Source organism: Sitophilus oryzae, unplaced genomic scaffold (assembly GCF_002938485.1).
Source record: "Sitophilus oryzae breed Bouriz unplaced genomic scaffold, Soryzae_2.0 scaffold_1179_pilon_pilon, whole genome shotgun sequence".
Lineage (NCBI taxonomy): Eukaryota > Metazoa > Arthropoda > Insecta > Coleoptera > Curculionidae > Sitophilus > Sitophilus oryzae.
The window spans coordinates 448,732-474,779 of record NW_022145814.1 but is presented as its reverse complement, the minus strand read 5'-3'; the positions used below and the strand labels follow the sequence as shown (position 1 = coordinate 474,779).

The window sequence follows — 26,048 nt, the reverse complement described above, 5'->3', positions numbered from 1 at the left end:
AAAAATTTATCGAATTCTAATAAATAAGTTGGCGCCGTGTCCGAATTAGAGAAGTTCTACTCTAGTATAGTGTATGGTTTTTTTTCAATATGTACTGTTGCGGACCCGTGTGGACTCGGCCTACCCAACTAATATGTTCCGCCCCCATATGACCTGAAATCGCATTAAAGAAGAGACACCGTAATGACTTATCGAACGTTCGAGAATAATCATCTTCCACTGAAATGGCTGCGTACATACGAGAACTTTCTAAACCTTCTTTTTCTTACGCACCTAATGATCTAATGGGCTATTCGAGAACTGTTTAGCTGTGGGTATACAAGGTGTCCCAGGCTGAGCGTGCATTAGAAGTTTCTAGAGAACCACAATATCTAGATCGGAGATTTTTTGCTCATCATTGTTTTCCAACGAGATTAAAAATATTTTCAATATGGGAGCACCTCCGGAAATGCCTGAAGTTGACAGCAACTTTCTTATTTTGAATGGGTGCCCCCATTTTTTATTACATACTGAAATTCTCTGTAAAATTTGATGAATTTTGATATTAAACACTCTATACCTAACATTAATCGTTTTTAGTCACAATTAACAATTAATCGTTTTTAGTCACACACACACACACACACACACGTTTTAATCACAATTAAAATAATCTATACTAATATCAACTAATATATAAAATCCTTAAGTGACTGACATACTGATTAATCACGATCCTGCTCAAACCACTCAACGTAAGAAGCTCAATTTTGGCATACAGGTTGATTCTAGGGTGTAGAGGTTCGATAAGAAGGGATTTTTCGAAATTCCAGTTCCAAGAGGGTGAAACCACCCTTCAAATGTTACAATATTTTTTATTTAAAAAACGGTCAAGTTTCCGAAAAAACGCTTCAACGCGTATATTTTATTTTGTTTTTTTACATATTTTAGGATTTTTTAAAAATGTATACAGGGTGTTTCAAAAAATCTGGTTATTGATTATTCACGATCCTGCTTAAAGCGCTTGGCGTAATAAGCTGATTTTTGGAAAACTGATTGACTTTAGGGTGTAGAGGTTCGATTTGAAGGGATTTTTCGAAACTCGAATTCTAAGGGGGTGAAACTATCCCTCAAATATTAAAATATTTTTTATTTAAAAACCGGTGAGTTTTTCGGAAAAACTCTTAAACACGTATATTTTATTTTGTTGTTTTACATATTTTAAGATTTTTTATAAATTTATACAGGTTGTTTCATAAAATATGACCATTGAGTAATCACGATTCTGCTTAAACTGCTTGCCGTTTAAAGCTGATTTTTGGCAAACGGATTGACTGTGGGGTGTAGAGGTTCGATAAGGAGGGGTTTCTCGAATCTCAAATTCCAAGAGAGTGAAAACGCCCCTCAAATATTACAATATTTGTTATTTAAAAAACGGTTAGTCTTTCGGGAAAACCATAGACTTAAAATAAAATATAGACTGAGCATCTCATTCATAAATAGCTGGAACATGCGGTCAGACAATATCTTGTTATTGTTGTGTTATTGTTTTAGGTTATAACGAGTGCGACACGAGCGATAGATAGGTTGTCTCTGTCGTAACGGTCGTTCCCTGACGACTCTGCCGAGAAACACAACACTGTCTTTCGTTTCTCAAGTACACCTGAACTCTCCGTCTCATAGCCGGGTAATTTTTTTATTTTAATGAAGCTATAATTAAATTAAAAATATATCGTATTTAAACATTTTTATATTTTATTAAGATTTAGGACAGGTTTTTTAAATAAAAGTTTTAGAAAAAACGTCTTAGAGTCCAAAAAGGATAAAAATAATAAAATACACGTTATAGAAGAAATTTTATAATCGAAATTATGTAATTTTTGAAATTAATAATAAATTATTAATTTTAGTCAAACATTTACAACCCCTAATATTAATCAAAACAGGATCTATTCCACAGATATAATAGAGTCGGCGACAGGGAGAGAAAAAAAAATATGATTGTTGTAATGTTTTTTCTGGTTAAGTGATGTCTTATGTAAATTAGAGAAAACATAAATCTGTTCCATTAAAGCAAGGAAGATGATAGGAAGTGGATAAAATGAATACTACATTTATTTAACTCGGTACTGTCTTTATTATACCGGGTGCGTCCCAAAAGTGGCTCATCCCCATAATTTTTTTATATTTTCAAATAAAAAAACAAGATTTAGCATGTTAGTATATGACATAAATTAGGATTGATTGACGCATTCAATTGTTTTTGGTCACTTCCTCTTTCACCGGAAATTACTATAACTTTTCATTTTTAAACGGCACCCTCGGTATATTTCTACTTTATTCGATAGAAAATGACACTCTGAATAGAATGATATATAATATGTCAACTTTTGACATTTTCGCATATGGTTTAATTGTAATTGTAACACGCGGTTCATAACGACAATTTGACTCGAAATACCAAGTGTGTGGTATCAATATATTCATAAAAAAAATGCTTTTTCCAAATATGCTAATGAGTCACCCTTGTTTCATTTGAAAAAATTGACATATGTATGATTAAAAATACGATTTGTACATCTTTTAACCGGCCTAGACAAGACACGAAACCTATTAGACGATCAAAACTATTTTTCCAAGGCTCCTTGATTAAAACTTAGTGTTTTTAACAACACCATGGCACCCTGGATTGAAATTTAAAATAGGATATGTTTTTAAGCGACAATGTCAAAAGTTGACATATGATATGTCATTCTATTCAGAGTGTCATTTTTTATCGAATAAAGTAGCAATATACCGAGGGTGTCTTTAAAAATCAAAAGATGTAATCATTTCGGTGAAACAGGAAGAGACCAAAAACAATTGAATACGTCAAGAAATCCTAATTTATGTCATATACCTACTAACATACAAATCTGTTTTTTTTATCTGAAAAAATAAAAAAGTTATAGGAGTGAGTTACTTTTGAGACGACCCGGTATATTAAAAAATATTGTTTCATAATGTAATATCATTTTAAAATTCTTGTATGTCATTTTAGATTCTGGAGATAATTTTAGAATAAACCGGAATATATTTTTAATAAAAACATTATTAATTATTAACAGGGTTATAATTATGATTTTGTTACAATGTAAGTAAGTAAATAATGTAATGTAAGAGAAAAAATTCAGATTTTACATTTTACTAAAATATTATCTAAATAAGCGCCTTTCTACAACAACGCCACTGACTCACAATGGGTAAATTGAGAGTTGCCTACCGGTCAAAAGTCGTTTCAAGACTTAAATGGATTATTTAAGTCAAATTTCTTGCAAATTTGGCACTGGCGAACCATATTTTATATTTTTTGAACAGAAAAAGTCAATAAAATAAACACTTAAGGACTACAAGCTAAGAAAATGCGTTAATACAGCCGGGGAGATAGCGGCAACAAAGCTTTACCGCACACGTGCGACACGTACTACAAGGTAATAAATGAATGAATAGGCTCCCTCGCCTCTAATCGGTGTTGTCATATTGTAAAGAACTTATCCTTATTAAACAGTATCCCACTTATAATTTAGTAGTATAAGGACTATTTAATACATCTATGGAATATTAAAACCTACTTTATTAAACTGTAGTATTAATATCTCAATATATGTGTATAACAAGAAAAAAAATATTGATAATATTAAAGACGTGACAACATAGGCTGGATGAGGAAGGCTCGGTCGACTGTACCCAGAAGTAAACATGTGTACAAAAAAGGTTGTTTGTCCGCGTTGAGATGTAAATAGTGTAGTCTATATTTTATTTTAAGTCTATGGGGAAAACGCTTCGACAAGCATAATTTATTTGTTTTTTTTTACATATTTTGAATTTTTTTTTAAAAATCATACAGGGTGTTCCAAAAAGTTCGGTAATTTCTTAACCATGATTCTGCTTAAACTGCTTGACGTAAAAAGCTTATTTTTGGCAAACGGAAATGTGAGAAAATTTTATCCAGTTTGTATGTTAGTGGTAATTCTTGCTTTGCTTTATCATCACCATTACAAATGATTAATTCGACGCGAACGAAGTCGCTGGTACACGCTAGTTTCTAATTATATTTGATGATTTTTGATCTATTAAAACAAGAACGTAGTAGCCGGTAATTGAATTATAATTCGTCTCAATTACTACCTAACTGTTGCAGATCATAACAAATTTGAATATAAACGTTGCATTTGAAACTTTGTTATAAGCCAGTAAGTGACATTTTTTTTCTTAAAATTGTGTCATATTTTGGTCATTATATACGATATTCTAAAGGAATTTTGCTCAACAATTAAACAAAGGTGTTTACCCGACCTTTTTTACATTTTATTGCTTTATTATATCTGCCTCTTCGGCCTTGTTTAGACAATTTTTTACCACCGTACAAATACCTCTTGCTAGAGTTATTTGTACGGTGTGTTATTTTGCCTCGTCTTATATTGCCTCGTATCAAAGCCATCATAATACAAGAAGAAGACCGGAAGTCAAATATGTCTTATCAAAAAAACACAATTTTTTCATTAAATATTGATTTTAGGTATAGGAAGTTATTAATAATACAAGATTAAACGACTATCACACACACACAGTACTTCACTGGAAGCTATCGATTGCGAACTAACTAAATCGTTACTAATTACTAATTTTGAAAAGTTCTTTTTAAGATCAAAAAAGGTAAAACTAAAACCTTAACTATCATTTGAGATTTAACGGACATTTATTTTAGACAAGAAAAAATTATTTATAAGTTTTATAACATCTCTAATTAAATTTGGACGAAAACAATATCTCTGTTTGCTGTAGGTAATTTTCTCAGGGAAAATACGTAAATAAAAATGACTTTCTAAGTCAAAAAAAGTCAAAGAACAAGTTATTCCAAAAAAGAACTGTCCTTTTGAAAAAAGGACATGTGACAACCCTAGGTATTTCTGGAATGGAAATTTAATGGCAAATCTACAACTTTAGTTTGAAAATATGTTCCGGCCACCTATGTTTACAAAGATGTCTAAAATGTGCTTTACCATTGCCTCCATATTATCCTGAAAAAAAAAATTGAAAGAAAAGTCACCAACCACAAACCTAATATAAAACTGTTTCGGAAGCCTGAGTCACCCTGTAAATATTCAAAAGTTTATATAGAAGTAACTAAACTGAAAGTTTATATAGAAGTAACTAAAAGTTTAAATTGAAAATCGACGTTGGGGCGATTTTCGAAAACTACCTACTAACGTTTCAACATAAGTATATGTGGGATATTAATTATATTATTATATTAGACCTTATAACAAAACTCATCTGACAAGTGTTAATGTAGTATATTAATATGGAGTAAAAATTTTACTAATTACATACTTTTACTTTGCTAATTAAATTCGTTCCAAAACGCCACTGGCGATTAGATAGTAGGCCACGATACGCCACTGGCCATTAGAACAATTCAAATGCGCCTAGTTGCCGGGGTCGGAAATTTTAGACTTCTCTGTCTCTTCTGTCCTTGTTTGACACATTGGAATGTTTGATACACTACCAACGAATATTTATGAATGAGATGTTCGGTCTATCTTTATAATGTCTTTGGAACCCACGAAAAACGTAACAGTATGAAATAGACATTGACGATTTAATAACACTAATTGAGAAAAGGCCCCCAATTTGGGACTTTGGCATTAGATTGTTTGATATATAAAATTTGGTTAAAAAGGCCTTATTTTTGTTAGAAAGTTACCTTTAGCAGCAATTCTATGCTCGCCGACGTGTGTCATTTCTCTATCAGGTCGTTCTTCAATGACGATATGCTCACCACTTGAAATTTTGGCATCTATTGAGGTGAATGGTGCCGCCACAAAAAATGGCACTCGGTGATATTTTGCCACAACAGCTATTTGATACGTTCCGATTTTGTTTGCGGTATCACCATTAGCAGCTACCTAATATCACATTATAATTAAATAGGAAAATACATTACTAATAGCAAGTTAAAAATAATATAAATACAGGGTGAGTCTTAAATAAGTGCAAATACTTTAGGAGTATGTAGTATATTTCGACCCCAGAAACACATCTATGATGTTTTCTTCGCGAAAAAAAATTTGAAAATTTGGAATTTTTTGAAAAAAATTTTGAAAATCTTTTTTAATTTTTAGTTAACTTAATTAAAAAACCGTAATGAGAAAATATATTTCTTTTATCGAGATCTACCAGGCCTGAAAATATTTGAACTTGTTTAAGACTCGCCCTGTATAATAAGCAAACTTGAATAACACAGTAAAAAACTAATAAAACATACGTTCTCTAATATAAAAAAATATAGGAATTACATTCATACAAATAATGAGTATTGCTGCTTCATTTATAATATTTATATAAAAAATGGATCTAAATATGTAACTATTGTGAAATTACAAATATAAAGAGTTCAGATATGTACGGGATATCGCAAAATTGGTACTTTTCTAAAAGAAATGCTATATATTTTTTGCTTGGTTGAAATTGCAGGAAAGTTCTAAAAATACGATGTCATAATTTATACCAAGTGGTTTTTAAAGTATGAGACTAAAATTTCTAAATTTTTTATCTCCCCGAACAAAATTAATATCAAAATTTACTTTGCTTTTTAAATATTTCAGAATTGGCGATAACAGTAGACTTAATATATTATTTTTTCATGTGCGGTTAATATATTTAAAACATCTTCAAACGCAACTAGGCTATAACACAGGGGCGGCTCATAGCACTGGAAGATGGTGAGGCACATTAGAAGAGAATTTTTATTAGTATGTATATAGGGTGACCATTAGTACGAGGACAAATATATGAAAAAAAGTTCTATATAAAAAAAGTGCATATCCTAAAAAAATATTTTCTTTGAAATTGCAATCGCATTACCATTTTTCTGTACAGAATTGGGTTCAGCATAAAATTCAGCATACATCACACTATTGATTTATTTGAAGCATTATATATGCGGGATTTCCATGATAATTCATATTTGAAAAATTTCATTTTTTAAAAAGTGATAAAGAAGTATGTATATAGCGTGGTATGTAGGACAAAAGAAGAAATCCGAGAAAAATTAACATTATTTTATACAGGGATTTTTTTATGGCACGGCCAACATTGCAATATTATAATGCAATATGTCAATTTTTTTAAATGCAATACACACTGTATATTATTTTTAGTATTTTAGATACCTACAAACTTAAAAAGCGCACATTTTTGTATTTAAAATATTTCTAAATTTTTAGCAGTTGCGGAAATAGCCTTATGTAATATAATTCGCAGTATATATATGATCGTATATATACCGTATGATCGAATAAAAACGGCGTCAGCGATGGCTATGAAATGAAGATCGCTGTCATTTTATATGTAAAATTATATGGGAAATGTCATCGAGATCGTCATTTTCTAGCCAACTGGACGCCGTTTTTTTCGATCATACGGTACCTATTACATAGGGCTATTGCCAACAGTAAATTTTTATCAAAACAACCTCAGGATATTTTGTCTTATATTTTACTCTGTATGGTAAAATTTTGTTTTTCTACCCATCCTATAAAAATAAAACAAAATGAAATCTGTAACAGGTTGCTTTACTTTTTGACTATACGAGTATACAATTTATCTAGAAATGATTCGAATTCGAAAAACTTTACCTGGGGAAGTCCTCTGATGATGCATGTGGTCCCTCTAAATCATCATATCAATCAACAAGTCACTGCCCACTTTTTAGGTATTTACTTAATACGTTGTAATCAGTAAGACGAGTAATTAAACATGCAATTCACATTAAAAAACGTATATATTAATCAATTAGACACAAAACAGTGCAATAACCGGCAGAGTTAATTCAAACTCTGATTCAAACTATATATATTCCCAAATAATGCAATTCTGCATTTTCAGCCTGTCGCCTAAAATTTCTCGGGCTGATCGGGAAGTGATACATATTTTTAACGAACGGCTTTTAAGGTTTAAATTTACATTTGAGGCTCGCCTCAATACGGTCTTTTTACGCGCTACTACTCCATACATTTTATCTCTCTTCAACTAAAGATTTTGCCTATGCTATTTCTTTTCATTCTGTAGATTTAAGATTCCAGTGAACGCTGTCGCTCCGTCAATGCGATATACCACAATACGCTAGACAAGGAAAGGCGAGAGGCAAACCTCTGCACATATACTTCTTAAAGAACAAATGAGATGGATATATATATCGTCCAGTTTGTCGCATATGGGAAAGGAAGCGCGTTTAAAGGAATACCATCGACGTAATTTATTGTAGAATGACGGATAAAAAATACAATTATTATTGATGCAAATAGGGAAAAAATATATAATTGTGATTAAAGATGTATCGATTAATACGTGTAATTCTTCAAATGTATTGGTGTGGCACTGCCTCATCTGCCTCATAGGACAAGCCGCCCCTGCTATAACATTTAGTCGATTGAGTCGATTGTGACAACTCTCTAATTTAACGTGTTAAGAGCAAGATTATAGTAAACGCCACGAATGTTTGGGAGTGATTCATCGCTTGATGAAGTTAGAATCGACACGCGCGCTATCATTTTTACATTAAAAACGTAAATTTTTACCGCAGACGTAGGTTTTTAAAGGCCCGGTCTAATCATCTGCCTGCGCTCCTCCTACTTATTCTAAAATGTTAGCGTGATTGACAAAGACGATACTATATCGCGTTTCTTTGATTGATTCGTTTTTGTGCATTAGTCCATTGGTGTGCTTGCAGTGCGACTAATGGGGCATTCCATTTTATATTTATAATCAAATATATGTTTTGACAAGACTTTGACAGTTAAAACAACAAATTACAACAGATTATATATTGATTATTATAATGACTTGAAACACCACGGCACTGGAATTAAGTTTTATGTGACCTTGAACAGATTAGTTCACATGGTAGCGACCGATAAATCACTCCCAAACATTCGTGGCGTTTACTATACTCCAATTTCTGAATCAAATATACAGATCATCCTATATCCAAATTCTATATCCACGGTTAGATGATCAGCCAATGATGGAGATACACTAATGGAACTTCAACCGTGTTAAAGAGATGTCAAGAGTGGAAAATACCTACATTTCTTCTATGCAACATTGCCGGTCTTCCATTAAAATATTTAATACTGATTAAGTAACCGTTTCTGGTTCAGGATTTAGAGCCGGATACGGTACAAATGATCATCTTCAAGTTATTAAGAACGATAGACACACTATCAACATTATCAGACACACTAGCCCTGGTCACTTTATTTCCGTGGTCTGTACTTTAATGCATACGTCAGAGATAAATATATACGACCAGTTGATAGACAGAGAAAAAATAAAAAGCGGCATACAGTGTTGCCGGTTCGTACGAGAAATAAGGTAATAAACGAAGATAATATATCTAAGCTATTCAGTAATGCTCATTTCTATTAGATAGTTGCAGTAAAACAGGTAGAATAATTGCAGGATTTTATCACTCATAACTGGAATTTGCTCAAAACCAAACTTAGCTCTGAATGATTTATAAATTTGGCATAAAAGATATGGGCATTTAAGTTATGATTCTATTTCTAAAATAAGAGAAAGAAAATAATAAAATTTGTGAAATGTTTTCTTTTATTTATCTTTTATTAATCTTTTTTATCTTTAGAAAGAAATGAATACAAATTATGTATACCCCTACTTATACCCCACGCTTCCTCTAAGAGATGCGAGACCTTGTCGGTGGGGAAGCTCCTGGTCAGGTGATAGGGGGAATCGCCTCTGGCACTTTGGCTAGGTCTAAGTTCCATATATCATTGTCTTGTCCCTGGCTGTAGTGTTGTGGCCAGGGAATTGCAAGACGAATAACGTTGCCGGATGGGATTACCCTGTCCGTCATACCAGGCACCCTCTACTGTCTGTGTTGGTCTACTGTCATATCAGACCAAGAGGAGACAACCTCACCAAAAAACTAAATCCTACGATGGCGGAATCTGGTCAAAGGGATGCGTGGCTAGATAGAAGACTAGCCTTTACTGGTCTCAATCTTGGGACTCCAGGGGACACCTATTGTATTTACCTCTTACTTATATATGCGGGGCTCTATAGAAGTGGACCAATTATCCCTAGCGACTCGTGGGAACACTATGAGACCTAATATTAAAAACACCACCGGTGAAGCTGTGCGGAATCCCCCTAGCGGGCACTGGGAACATTAACAATGAAAGTTCCAAGGGACCGATCCCAAAGAAAACTACAGAGGGGCGGCTGACACTTGCTAGAGATCGTCCTCCACATGTGGCATACAAGCTACCACCTCCGCCAGCAAGGGCCTGGAGCCCACCTCTAGACCCAATAAGGGACACAAGCTACTGTTCCGTCTACCCGGCCTGGGTCAACCAGGCAGGCTAGACGATCCTCTGAGAGTAGCTTTTAGCGGAGAAGCCCGGAGATATCTCCGACTGCTCCACGAAGGACTTGGAAGCAAAAGCAAAAACACTCATCGGAAAAGGGAAAAGTAAAGGAACCAAGAAACAGCGTGGTGCATCTCCACCAATGGGCAAGAGAGGGAGCGAGAACCTCTCACCTCTGCTCCAAGCGGCAAGGAGAGGAAAAAGTCAGGATGGAAAGCCTTCCAACACCGGGAGGCAAGCAGAGACGTAACACCAGCTTTGCCGCTATTGACAAGTGAAAATGGCGGTGCCAAAGGATTACACAGAGGTTGCAGTGACAACTGACTAGCAAACGGCTCTAGAAGAGGCGATACTAGACGAAGTAGTGGCGACCGGATCGTCACGGTTTAAAAATATGTTACTGACGAAATGGCTAAAACATGTGGAATAAATGTGCTTTGGTTGACACCCTATTGTGACTTAAATCCCATCGAACTTATATGGATACAAATGAAAGGATTTGTACCGGGTCAGCTGCGTTTTGCGGGAACACACTTTCGGGTGGGCATAATCCTCCTAGATTGTGTATCTCAAGAATCGGCGGATTGGTTGGTGGAAATCGCATCTAAGCTTAAAAATTGGCAAGGGCCGGAACTGATTGCAGTGAAGGGAGAAAGAGGGATATATCCTTTATTATAGATACGGGACAACACCGGTATCGCGTCTAAGAAGAGACCAAATTAAAATGGTAGAGAAAATGAAGACAGATCCCCCAGCCTTCACCTCACGGGTACCTCAGCCGGGGGCAAGCTCCTCGACTGTGAAGGCTACGGAGGGCCAAACTCCAACCGTGGAAGGGTGTATACCCTCGGAAGGACATCTGTTGTCAGAGGTGGATGGGAAATACCTTGTCCCGCCTACAACAGGAAAATGTATGATGGAATATATGTATGATGAGTTATAACTCTAGGAAGGGGGACACAATAGATCTTTAAGGTCGCAGTGATTAACCCCCCTCTCAGTCATATTACCATATGATCGAAAAAAAACGGCGTCCAGTTGGCTGGGAAATGACGAATGATGACATTTCCCATATAAATTGAAGACCATAATGCAAGACACATACATAGAACACATTGAAAAATCTTTTAGTACATCAACTTTCAAAGTAATATATCTGTAATGTAAAAAATACTAAAAAAATGAAAAACAATCGAGATAACGCCTTTTTCAGCATTATTATTTATTAGCAACCATAACCATCTGTAAATGAAAAGTGTGTTATATGTACAAAAACTTTTTATTCATCAACATTTTTTGACACAGACCCATTTTTCCAAAAAAAAACATTATAAACTTATCTTTAATTTTCTCCTCTTTCTTTCGTTTTCTGGGTTTCACTACGATAACTTTGGATTTGTCAATGTTTACAAACTATCAGTTGCTGCTTGAGACCTACACTTATACACCATGCTACGTCTTAATCACGACCTAGCCTCCGTCTGTAGGGAGCCATATTTAACCTCAAAATCCGACAACACTGTATCTCCTGGCACCTCTTTGGTCTAATATAGGCTTTCGTGTATATTCCAAAGTATTTAAGACCGCGAGAATTTTAAAATACCGCATGCGTTATGAAAAATTTTACAAATCTTTGTTAAATGTGTTTATTTTAATACCGATTAGGAAAATGTTTCTTTATTTTCATAAATATATTTTATCAATTGATGTTTTTTCTTTAGAGATTATTTACTTTTTACTGCTTAATGATAGTTATGGCAAAAATATCTGCTATAACTACAAAAGATAATAGACTTTTTTGTCCAAAGTTGAAATGTGTATACAGGGTGAGTTTTCTACGATGTTCTTTATGCGTATCTTGGAAAATGCTGGAGCTAGAAAGTCGGTTAAATAGGGAAAGAACTGCAGTTTTGTGAGGACAAACATATGCGCTTTTCGGATTTCGAAAAAGTTTATGGCTTATGGTTTATGGATAGTTAAAAAAACTTGGGCTATGTTAAAAATGTTCCCTAATTTTGTTTTAGTGTATTTTAGATAAAAGTTGTAGATATTCATATCCTTAATGAGATTATGTTCTCTGTTTTTTTTCTAAAGCCTGGCATATTTGACATATGACACAAACATATATTTTTTTTTATAAATGTAAACCAAATTTTTTTTGCTATTTTAAAATATGTATGTATGTATTTACTTTACTATTACGTAAAAGTTGGTACTAGTTACACTAGAGTTGTTAAAGAGTTCAACGAAGAATATTCCTATAATGCTGCTGTATCAAGAGTTCCTAAAAAATAAAAAAAGTTTTTGTTTCTAATTAATTAAATTATTAGTCATTATAGTTTGATAGATTATACTCATAATCACTATTTATTACAAAACCTAGTCTTGTATTATGGAGTTGTTGGTCGTTATAACAAACACCGCTCAGCGTTAAAATTATGAAAACTTCGTGAGTTGTAGGAAATTTAACGTAGATTTAAAATATATAAGCAGTTAAAGGCATATATTTTTTTCTTTTATGAATAAATCAATTTTTTTGGACCCTTGCATAATTTAACCGCTTCAATGAAGCGACTTTCAAGGCGCTAAGAAAAATAGTAAACGAAGCGTTAAAATTATGAAAACTTCGCGAATTGTAGGAAATTTAACGTAGATTTAAAATATATAAGCAGTTAAAGGCTTAGATTTTTTCTTTTATGAATAAATCAATTTTTTTGGACCCTTGCATAATTTAACCGCTTCAATGAAGCGATAGTCAAGGCGCTAAGAAAAATAGTAAACGTAGCGTTAAAATTATGAAAACTTCGTGAATTGTAGGAAATTTAACGTAGATTTAAAATATATAAGCAGTTAAAGGCTTATATTTTTTTCTTTTATGAATAAATCAATTTTTTTGGACCCTTGCATAATTTAACAGCTTCAATGAAGCGACTTTCAAGGCACTCAGAAAAATAGTAAACATAGCGATAAAATTATAAAAACTTCGTGAATTGTAGGAAATTTAACGTAGATTTAAAATATATAAGGCTTACATTTTTTTCTCTTATGAATAAATCAATTTTTTTGGACCCTTGCATAATTTAACCGCTTCAATGAAGCGACTTTCAAGGCGCTAAGAAAAATAGTTAACATAGCGATAAAATTATAAAAAATTCGTGAATTGTAGGAAATTTAACGTAGATTTAAAATATATCAGCAGTTAAAGGCCTACATTTTTTTCTTTTATGAATAAATCATTTTTTTTTGGACCCTTGCATAATTTAACCGCTTCAATGAAGCGATAGTCAAGGCGCTAAGAAAAATAGTAAACGTAGCGTTAAAATTATGAAAACTTCGTGAATTGTAGGAAATTTAACGTAGATTTAAAATATATAAGCAGTTAAAGGCTTATATTTTTTTCTTTTATGAATAAATCAATTTTTTTGGACCCTTGCATAATTTAACAGCTTCAATGAAGCGACTTTCAAGGCACTCAGAAAAATAGTAAACATAGCGATAAAATTATAAAAACTTCGTGAATTGTAGGAAATTTAACGTAGATTTAAAATATATAAGCAGTTAAAGGCTTACATTTTTTTCTTTTATGAATAAATCATTTTTTTTTGGACCCTTGCATAATTTAACCGCTTCGATGAAGCGACTTTCAAGGCACTCAGAAAAATAGTAAACATAGCGATAAAATTATAAAAACTTCGTGAATTGTAGGAAATTTAACGTAGATTTAAAATATATAAGCAGTTAAAGGCTTACATTTTTTTTCTTTTATGAATAAATCAATTTTTTTGGACCCTTGCATAATTTAACCGCTTCAATGAAGCGACTTTCAAGGCGCTAAGAAAAATAGTTAACATAGCGATAAAATTATAAAAAATTCGTGAATTGTAGGAAATTTAACGTAGATTTAAAATATATCAGCAGTTAAAGGCTTACATTTTTTTCTTTTATGAATAAATCATTTTTTTTGGACCCTTGCATAATTTAACCGCTTCAATGAAGCGACAGTCAAGGCGCTAAGAAAAATAGTAAACGTAGCGTTAAAATTATGAAAACTTCGTGAATTGTAGGAAATTTAACGTAGATTTAAAATATATAAGCAGTTAAAGGCTTACATTTTTTTCTTTTATGAATAAATCAATTTTTTTGGACCCTTGCATAATTTAACCGCTTCAATGAAGCGACTTTCAAGGCACTCAGAAAAATAGTAAACGTAGCGTTAAAATTATGAAAACTTCGTGAATTGTAGGAAATTTAACGTAGATTTAAAATATCCGCTTCAATGAAGCTTTATCCGCAATGAAGCAATATCCGCTTCAATAACCGCTTCAATGAAGCGACATCCAAAAGGCACTAAGAAAAATAGTTAACATAGCGATAAAATTATAAAAAATTCGCGAATTGTAGGAACTTTAACGTAGATTTTAAACATATAAGCAGTTAAAGGCTTACATTTTTTTCTTTTATGAATAAATCAATTTTTTTGGACCCTTGCATAATTTAACCGCTTCAATGAAGCGACTTTCAAGGCACTCAGAGAAATAGTAAACGTAGCGATAAAATTATGAAAACTTCGGGAGTTGTAGGAAATGTAACGTAGATTTAAAATATATAAGCAGTTAAAGGCTTAAATTTTTTTCTTTTATGAATAAATCAATTTTTTTGGACCCTTGCATAATTTAACCGCTTCAATGAAGTGACTTTCAAGGCACTCAGAAAAATAGTAAACGTAGCGCTAAAATTATGAAAACTTCGTGAATTTTAGGAAATTTAACGTAGATTTAAAATATATAAGCAGTTAAAGGCTTAATTTTTTTTCTTTTATGAATAAATCAATTTTTTTGGACCCTTGCATAATTTAACCGCTTCAATGTAGCGACTTTCAAGGCACTCAGAAAAATAGTAAACATAGCGATAAAATTATAAAAACTTCGTGAATTGTAGGAAATTTAACGTAGATTTTAAACATATAAGCAGTTAAAGGCTTATATTTTTTTCTTTTATGAATAAATCAATTTTTTTGGACCCTTGCATAATTTAACCGCTTCAATGAAGCGACTTTCAAGGCACTCAGAAAAATAGTAAACGTAGCGCTAAAATTATGAAAACTTCGTGAATTGTAGGAAATTTAACGTAGATTTAAAATATATAAGCAGTTAAAGGCTTATATTTTGTTCTTTTATGAATAAATCAATTTTTTGGACCCTTGCATAATTTAACCGCTACAATGAAGCGACTTTGAAGGCACTCAGAAAAATAGTAAATGTAGCGATAAAATTATGAAAACTTCGGGAATTGTAGGAAATTTAACGTAGATTTAAAATATATAAGCAGTTAAAGGCTTACATTTTTTTCTTTTATGAATAAATCAATTTTTCTGGACCCTTGCATAATTTAACCGCTTCAATGAAGCGACTTTCAAGGCACTCAGAAAAATAGTAAACATAGCGATAAAATTATAAAAACTTCGTGAATTGTAGGAAATTTAACGTAGATTTAAAATCTATAAGCAGTTAAAGGCTTGCATTTTTTTCTTTTATGAATAAATCATTTTTTTGGACCCTTGCATAATTTAACTGCTTCAATGAAGCGACTTTCAAGACACTCAGAAAAATAGTAAATGTAGCGCTAAAATTATGAAAACTTCGTGAATTGTAGGAAATTTAACGTAGATTTAAAATATACAAGCAGTTAAAGGCTTACATTTTTTTCTTTTATGAATAAACCAATTTTTTTGGACCCTTGCATAATTTAACAGCTTCAATGAAGCGACTTTCAATGCACTCAGAAAAATAGTAAACGTAGCCATAAAATTATGAAAACTTCGCGAATTGTAGGAAATTTAACGTAGATTTAAAATATATAAGCAGTTAAAGCCTTATATTTTTTCTTTTATGAATAAATCAATTTTTTTTTGCAGCCTTGCATAATTTAACCGCTTTAATGAAGGATATAATAATATATGTATGGAGATATGCAAACGGAGATATTTGAAAAAAACTAAAAAATCCAAGATGGCGGCGGTTTTTTCAAACTTCCCCCACTGGAACCGAATGGGACTTTGGAGGGGTTAAATAGGAGATCATTATCTACACATTCCCGTTGAGATCGGTTGGTTACTAATTTTTTCCACCTTTACATTTAATACTCGGCTACGTTTACTGGCCTAAAAATGAACCTTTATTTACTGAAAGGATATAGAAGTTTCTGAGTGAATTCCTTCCGTTGTTTTTATTTTGTGAAATTTTGAGATTTGAATTCTCTAACCACGTAAGTAAGAAATGTTAAATCAAGTCAAATGTATATTTCAAGCTTGATCTGAGCATGTATGTTAATTTTTGCCTCCAAAAGCTCTTTAAAAATGTAAAGACATAGGCAATACCGCTGAAGGTAAATTCGTATGGTCGATATCGTCATTATATACAAAAAGAGGCAAATGCGCTTGTATATATGGGGAGGCTTGACAACAGACGACCAAGCCTCCACCTTTTCTAATAATATTTCAAGTGTGTATTCTAGTGTAAAATGTTAACTTTTATCTAATAAATAAGTCTGCCTAAAGAGGGGTAACCGTTTTTTATTATTTTTTTATATAAATTCAAGGCATATATCAAATATGAATTAGCCTCCCCATATATACAAGCGCATTTGCCTCTTTTTGTATATAATGACGATATCGACCATACGAATTTACCTTCAGCGGTGTTGCCTATGTCTTTACATTTTTAAAGAGCTTTTGGAGGCAAAAATTAACATACATGCTCAGATCAAGCTTGAAATATTGACTTGATTTAACATTTCTTACTTAAGTGGTTAGAGAATTCAAATCTCAAAATTTCACAAAATAAAAACAACGGAATGAATTCACTCAGAAACTTCTATATCCTTTCAGTAAATAAAGGTTCATTTTTAGGCCAGTAAACGTAGCCGAGTATTAAATGTAAAGGTGGAAAAAATTAGTAACCAACCGATCTCAACGGAAATGTGTAGATAATGATCTCCTATTTAACCCCTCAAAAGTCCCATTCGGTCCCAGTGTTTGTTCCAAGTTTGAAAAAACCGCCGCCATCTTGGATTTTTTTGTTTATTTTCAAGTATCTCCGTTTGCATATCTCCATACATATATTATCAAATCCTTCATTGAAGCGGTTAAATTATGCAAGGGTGCAAAAAATTGATTTATTCATAGAAGAAAAAAATATAAGCCTTTAACTGCTTATATATTTTAAATCTACATTAAATTTCCTACAATTCACGAAGTTTTCATAACTTTATCGCTATGTTTACTACTTTTCTTAGCGCCTTGAAAGTCGTTTCATTAAAGCGGTTAAATTTTGCAAGGGTTCAAAAAAATTGATTTATTCATAAAAGAAAAAAATGTAAGCCTTTAACTGCTTACACATTTTAAATCTACGTTAATTTTCCTATAATTCACGAAGTTTTTATAATTTTAACGCTACGTTTACTATTTTTCTTAGCGCCTTGAAAGTCGGTTAAATTATGCAATGGTCCAAAAAAATTGATTTATTCACAAAAGAAAAAAATACAAACCTTTAACTGCATATACATTTTAAATCTACGTTAAATTTCCTACAATTCACGAAGCTTTCATAATTTTAACGCTATGTTTACTATTTTTCTGAGTGCCTTGAAAGTCGCTTCATTGAAGCGGTTAAATTATGCAAGGGTCCAAAAAAATTGATTTATTCATAAAAGAAAAAAATGTAAGCCTTTAACTGCTTATATATTTTAAATCTACGTTAAATTTCCGACTATTCCCGAAGTTTTCATAATTTTATCGCTACGTTTACTATTTTTCTGAGTGCCTTGAAAGTCGCTTGTTAAATTATGCAAGGGTTCAAAAAAATTGATTTATTCATAAAAGAAAAAAATGTAAGCCTTTAACTGCTTATATGTTTTAAATCTACGTTAAATTTCCTACAATTCACGAAGTTTTCATAATTTTAACGCTACGTTTACTATTTTTCTTAGCGCCTTGAAAGTCGCTTCATTGAAGCGGTTAAATTATACAAGGGTCAAAAAAAATTGGTTTATTCGTAAAAGAAAAAAATGTAAGCCTTTAACTGCTTCTATATTTTAAATCTCCGTTAAATTTCCTACAATTCACGAAGTTTTTATAATTTTATCGCTATGTTTACTATTTTTCTCAGCGCCTTGAAAGTCGTTTCATTGAAGCGGTTAAATTATGCAAGGGTCCAAAAAAATTGATTTATTCATAAAAGAAAAAATGTAAGCCTTTAACTGCTTATATATTTTAAATCTCCGTTAAATTTCCTACAATGCCCGAAGTTTTCATAATTTTATGGCTACGTTTACTATTTTTCTGAGTGCATTGAAAGTCGCTTCATTGAAGCGGTTAAATTATGCCAGGGTCCAAAAAAATTGATTTATTCATAAAAGGAAAAAATGTAAGCCTTTAACTGCTTATACATTTTAAATCCACGTTAAATTTCCTACAATTCACGAAGTTTTTATAATTTTATCGCTATGTTTACTATTTTTCTTAGCGCCTTGAATGTCGCTTCATTGAAGCGGTAAATTATGCAAGTGTCCAAAAAAATTGATTTATTCATAACAGAAAAAAATGTAAGCCTTTAAGTGCTTATATATTTTAAATCTACGTTAAATTTCCTACAATTCACGAAGTTTTTATAATTTTATCGCTATGTTTACTATTTTTCTCAGCGCCTTGAAAGTCGCTTCATTGAAGCGGTTAAATTATGCAAGGGTCCAAAAAAATTGATTTATTCATAAAAGAAAAAAATGTAAGCCTTTAACTGCTTATACATTTTAAATCCACGTTAAATTTCCTACAATTCACAAAGTTTTTATAATTTTATCGCTATGTTTACTATTTTACTTAGCGCCTTGAATGTCGCTTCATTCAAGCGGTTAAATTATGCAAGGGTCAAAAAAATTGATTTATTCATAAAAGAAAAAAATGTAAGCCTTTAACTGCTTATACATTTTAAATCCACGTTAAATTTCCTACAATTCACGAAGTTTTCATAATTTTAACGCTACGTTTACTATTTTTCTTAGCGCCTTGACAGTCGCTTCATTGAAGCGGTTAAATTATGTAAGGGTCCAAAAAAATTGATTTATTCATAAAAGAAAAAAATATAAGCCTTTAACTGCTTATATGTTTAAAATCTACGTTAAATTTCATACAATTCCCGAATTTTTTATAAGTTTATCGCTATGTTTACTATTTTTCTGAGTGCCTTGAATGTCGCTTCATTGAAGCGGTTAAATTATGCAAGGGTCCAAAGAAATTGATTTATTCATAAAAGAAAAAATGTAAGCCTTTAACTGCTTATATATTTTAAATCTACGTTAAATTTCCTACAATTCACGAAGTTTTTATAATTTAATCGCTATGTTTACTATTTTTCTGAGTGCCTTGAATGTCGCTTCATTGAAGCGGTTAAATTATGCAAGGGTCCAAAAAAATTGATTTATTCATAAAAGAAAAAATGTAAGCCTTTAACTGCTTATATATTTTAAATCTACGTTAAATTTCCTACAATTCACGAAGTTTTTTATAATTTTATCGCTATGTTTACTATTTTTCTGAGTGCCTTGAAAGTCGCTTCATTGAAGCGGTTAAATTATGCAAGGGTCCAAAACAATTGATTTATTCATAAAAGAAAAAAAAATTAAGCCTTTAACTGCTTATATATTTTAAATCTACGTTAAATTTCCTACAATACACGAAGTTTTCATAATTTTAACGCTACGTTTACTATTTTTCTTAGCGCCTTGAAAGTCGCTTCATTGAAGCGGTTAAATTATGCAAGGGTCCAAAAAAATTGATTTATTCATAAAAAAAAAATATAAGCCTTTAACTGCTTATATATTTTAAATCTACGTTAAATTTCCTACAACTCACGAAGTTCTCATAATTTTAACGCTGAGCGGTGTTTGTTATAACGACCAACAACTCCATAATACAAGACTAGGTTTTGTAATAAATAGTGATTATGAGTATAATCTATCAAACTATAATGACTAATAATTTAATTAATTAGAAACAAAAACTTTTTTTATTTTTTAGGAACTCTTGATACAGCAGCATTATAGGAATATTCTTCGTTGAACTCTTTAACAACTCTAGTGTAACTAGTACCAACTTTTACGTAATAGTAAAGTAAATACATACATACATATTTTAAAATAGCAAAAAAAATTTGGTTTACATTTATAAAAAAAAATATATGTTTGTGTCATATGTCAAATATGCCAGGCTTTAGAAAAAAAACAGAGAACATAATCTCATTAAGGATATGAATATCTACAACTTTTATCTAAAATACACTAAAACAAAATTAGGGAACATTTTTAACATAGCCCAAGTTTTTTTAACTATCCATAAACCATAAGCCATAAACTTTTTCAAAATCCGAAAAGCGCATATGTTTGTCCTCACAAAACTGCAGTTCTTTCCCTATTTAACCGACTTTCTAGCTCCAGCAGTTTCCAAGATACGCATAAAGAACATCGTAGAAAACTCACCCTGTATACACATTTCAACTTTGGACAAAAAAGTCTATTATCTTTTGTAGTTATAGCAGATATTTTTGCCATAACTATCATTAAGCAGTAAAAAGTAAATAATCTCTAAAGAAAAAACATCAATTGATAAAATATATTTATGAAAATAAAGAAACATTTTCCTAATCGGTATTAAAATAAACACATTTAACAAAGATTTGTAAAATTTTTCATAACGCACGCGGTATTTTAAAATTCTCGCGGTCTTAAATACTTGGGAATATACACGAAAGCCTATATTAGACCAAAGAGGTGCCAGGAGATACAGTGTTGTCGGATTTTGGAATTAAATATGGCTCCCTACAGACGGAGGCTAGGTCGTGATTAAAGCCCCGTTCTCAGAACGGCGTGTCGCGGGCGACACAGTTTGACATTTCAAACAACCAATGGGAGCTGTACTAAATTTAAAATTGACAGCTGTTTGAATTTTGTACAAATCTCATTGGTTCTTTTGACGTGTCGCTGGCGACAGTCGCTGTTCTGAGAACGGGGCTTAAGACGTAGCATGGTGTATAAGTGTATTAGCGAGTGGCGCCACCTCCATAAACTCTAGTGAATTTCGCTGTATAACTGTATTTGTGTATGTGAAAAATGACCTCCACACAAAAATTTGTCAAAACGCTTAGTAGATCTCTAAAAACCGTTTGGCACTATTATACACGTGGGTACTAATTGGCCTCCGATTTTGTGAATTCGCCTCCGTTTCGGAGGCCAGTGTTTGAGCAGCATATACACATACGGAGGCATTTTTGGCTATTTGCATATATATATATACATATATATAATAATTTATTTTCCATTATATATATATATATATATATATATATATATATATATATATATATATATATATATATATATATATATATATATATATATATATATATACATATATATATCAACTATATATACAAAGAAGTCGTTCTTCTTGCTTCTGTCATTATTGACAGGTATTGGTTAACGGTAAAAATATTTTAATGTTTTCTGATAGCCTTTCCTACAGTAGCAAAATCTCGATCTGAGTCCATAAAAGTGTGTCCCAACTGAGGAAACTTGTGATCAATTTTCTAAAAGTTTTTGTTCTGACCTCCCGCCGAGTCACTCCATGCTATTAGGTGATCAAAACTCTTATTTTCTCCCTTTATGTTCTTGAGAAATGCCAAGACTAAACTATTTACTTCTTCAAGTCCACGACATTTCAATCCAAATATGAAAATACCCTTTGCCATTCTGCTGGGTTGTTCAAACTGAATGAACACCTAGATTATAAAGCCATACTTTTCTCAAGTAAAAAGTTTAACAAGTGGAAATTTTTGGCAAAGGAAGTGTTTTCTGCAAATCAAAAGTAAGGTATAGAGTATATTCATTATTTTTTGCAGTTTGGCGATCAATTTTCTGTTCACAAGCTTTTTTGAATTTGGCAACGTGCTCATCAAAAAGCAAAATATGAAAAGTAATGCAGAAAGACGTCAAGTCAAGAGTTAACATCCTTTTGCCTAAAGTATATAAGTTAACACGTTTTTTACAAAACAAAATTATTTTCTGTTGTTAACGGTTTTTTGATGTCTTGTCTACGCGAATGGAGCACCATCTATTACTCACGAGATTTACTAACCGACAAAGTATCAAGTTAATACCCTTTTGCAACAAGAATATGAAATGCTAAAAAAAGTGAATTAACACCTTTTTGCATTATGGTCTTCAATTTACATAAAATGCTAGCAATCTTCATTTCGTAGCCATCGCTAACGCCGTTTTTTTTCGATCATACAATACATTCTACATTCTACCATTGCCTTCCTTTAGGGAGCTTTAGGCTAGTTGCTCTATTTAAATAAATACTTTTACTTAAACAAATAAATCAACTGTATGGGCCTGTGATCAAACTAAGATTTTTGGATGGACTTAATGAATTAATTACTTAATTAACATTGTTTTAATTTGAGTTCTCTAGATAAAAAATTGTTATCTGCAAATTTTCTTTCATATTATTATCAAAAAAATAAACAATCTCTAAGGTAAAGTAAATACTAAAAAATTTAAGAGTACTTAATACAGAAATACTTATAGAAAATAAAGGAAGTGCTATATTTGTTATCTAGGGATCAGCTATGTATATTGATATCATATTATCTAAAAGTTGAATGTTTAAATTAAGTAATATTTACATAGCATATCTTTTGCTGTGTCATTAACAAATTATTCAGTTCTTAGATGAGGAAACATACACTTAAGAAAATAAGTTATTCAAGAAAAAATTTTGCAATTTTAGATTGAAAATAAATAACATTTTATAATAGCTAAAGTAACAATGAATTATGCAATATTTAAAATGTGTAACATTCCAATTTTTAAACAGATATAAAATTTTTACTCACTCGATCAGCTCCAACAACTACTGCAGATATATTTCTAGTCTTCATTAAGGCTGCTACCATACTATCACAAATTAGAGTTGCTGGTATTTTTTCATGAATTAATTCATAAGCTGTAAGCCTTGCCCCTTGGTTATATGGTCGTGTTTCTGTGCAATACACATGTTCTAAAAATATTGTATGTTTTAATATACCATCTTTTATTTAGAAAAAGCATTAATCTAACCTAATCGCTTCATTGTATTTAAACTTCTGATTACTCCTAGCGCAGTCCCATATCCAGCTGTAGCTAAAGATCCTGTATTACAATGAGTTATGATTCGAACTGGACTATCACCAGACACTAAGGATAAAATTTCTTTGGCACCATTATCACCTATTGCTGTATTATCAGCAATATCCTTTTCCAACATCTGTCGAATTGTTGTTAGGAACCTAATATTAGTCAATACAAAATCCAAGTAAATAAAATTATTTTTATATGAATTTTATTTAAGTTTTAATATTAAAATTAAATATAAAAGTAATGTTAAGATATAGAGGATAATAATTATGTTTATACTTACTTAGTTTTCATATCCTCTAGACTAACAGCCTCATCTTTGCTTAACTGATTAGCTAATTCAATCAGTTCTTCAGCAGCAGACTTCATGTTTACTGCTGTTGGCCGTGAAGAAACTAAGTAATTTAATTTCCCTTCCACTTCTTGCCTGAGCTGTTTTTTTGACTCAAATTTTTCATTCTGTATTTCAACCACTAAACTCAAACAGCCAACAATTGCTATAGCTGGAGCACCACGAACCTACCAAAAATAAATATAGACTTAACACAAGATTTGTAAACCATATTTTATACATTTTTTTTTTTAATTTTACATACTTGCATTTTATTGATAACTTTCCATCCATCTTCTACCCCTCTAACTTTCAAGTATTTAGTTGCGGCTGGTAAAAGAAGCTGGTCTAATATTTCTAAATTATTTGTTTCTTGGTTATAAATAATGGCTCTTAGCGACATTTTGTGAAAAAAATAGGTCTGAAAGTATACAAATATCTTCACACAATGATTTGCTTTATTGTATGATATTTATCACAGTAACATTTATCTTCTAAAAGACTATCACGTTTGCGTAATAAAAAAATTAAATTTTTATCTCCTTCAAAAAACCGGCATCTATGAAAGATTTTAATTGTCAAATTAGATAATGAAAATGACATAAAAAAACTGATATTTGACATCTACAAACAGCATTGCCAACTCTATCTCACTCTCTGGTCTATCTAGACAAGGAAAGAGAGGGGACAGGCCGGGTTCGGAAGTAGTTAACTAAGACGTAATTTACCTGATTAACTACGTGTAGTTTTTCTTCAAAAACTACGTCTTTTCTCGTTTAATTAACTACATGAAAACTTCGTTAATAAACTATGTATTGATATTATGAATAATTTTCATTTGTATGAGATAATAGAGATAATATGATGTAAATATTATATTTAAAGCCATATTTCCTCTGTTTTCTTAAATACATTATGTGTTTTAAAGCTTCAACTTATTATAACCTCACCTCAAACCTTTGATATTTGAAAGTTACATACATAGGTTACATAAACTACACCCTCTACATAAACTACATTAACTACATGTAATGTAGTTTATGTAGTTTTTAAAAGTAACATGTAGTTTTCCGAACCCTGGGGACAGGTAACGCGGCAGCTGAAAGTGAGGCCACTTGTTACCACACGAAATTCTCCAATGGGGTAGCATCAGAAAGTAGCTTGTACGACGACAGACGATACAAAATATTTATTAAAACGTAAACTAATATAACAATCGGCACGCCAACTCTGCTCAGATTCCATTGTTTAAAATTTCTATAAAATTTGACCTTGACGGCGCCATTATCGTTTCCTAGTCAGGGCCGGATTAAAACTTATCAAAAAATTTCTCATAAAATACGACAGGGTCGTATTAAAAAAATACTGTAATTGACTGAAACTGAATTTTATTTACACAATACTTTTGTCCAAACAAATGAATCGTTAACCGCGCATACTTCTCGAAAAGTAAAAATGAAAAAATCAATTAAATATTTCACTGTAGAGAATAGACAATTAAAATTAAAAAACACGCAACTAACAAAAACATGCCAGGAGTTACAAACAAGAATTAAAGAAATACCAATAAAATATTTATTGAATAATATAAAGCGATTGGCGTAGCAAATTTTATTAATATTCAAATTTCACAAATTAATAAATCCACAATTTTTTTTCAGAAACTTCTATTTTTTTTATGGCAGGAAACAAAGTAGGTACCGCATTGTATTTTATACAGTTACAAAGTGAATTGGTAAACATTTTAAATTCAAAATGAACAGAACGCAACTTGTACCTTTTGTGGGCCTTATTTATATATTCAAAATGTATTGTTAACTTATTTTAGATATACTCATTTTATTTACTTTTATAATTATAATTAAATTAATAGTATAATGATTTTTAAATTTAGTTTTTAATGTCTAGATACAACATTAAATTTTACTAAATATTTAACATTAAATCTTACTAATATTAAAGTTTGTTAAAATTTTTAATTAGATCTTCCTATTTAGCTGAATGTCCTAATATGTATACTACTGTTTTTTTTTCACAACTAAAATATGTTAAAATAATTAATCACATATATACAAACC

The 26,048-nt window shown here is 31.5% G+C and overlaps 1 protein-coding gene across 1 annotated transcript in view; it reads right to left on the bottom strand.

Annotated features, from left to right (window-relative positions):
• LOC115891176 (methylthioribose-1-phosphate isomerase) overlaps window positions 1-24,644 on the bottom strand; it is a 31,653-nt gene extending 7,009 nt beyond the window's left edge. Inside the window, exons 1-5 of the mRNA XM_030911583.1 lie at window positions 24,236-24,644; window positions 23,923-24,158; window positions 23,583-23,791; window positions 23,360-23,523; window positions 5,726-5,927 (exon numbers count right to left, since the gene is read on the bottom strand). Coding sequence (XP_030767443.1) covers window positions 5,726-5,927; window positions 23,360-23,523; window positions 23,583-23,791; window positions 23,923-24,158; window positions 24,236-24,373 — 949 coding nt within the window. The 5' untranslated portion in view covers window positions 24,374-24,644. The remainder of the gene's footprint in view (window positions 1-5,725; window positions 5,928-23,359; window positions 23,524-23,582; window positions 23,792-23,922; window positions 24,159-24,235) is intronic.
• Between the last annotated feature and the right edge of the window lie 1,404 nt (window positions 24,645-26,048).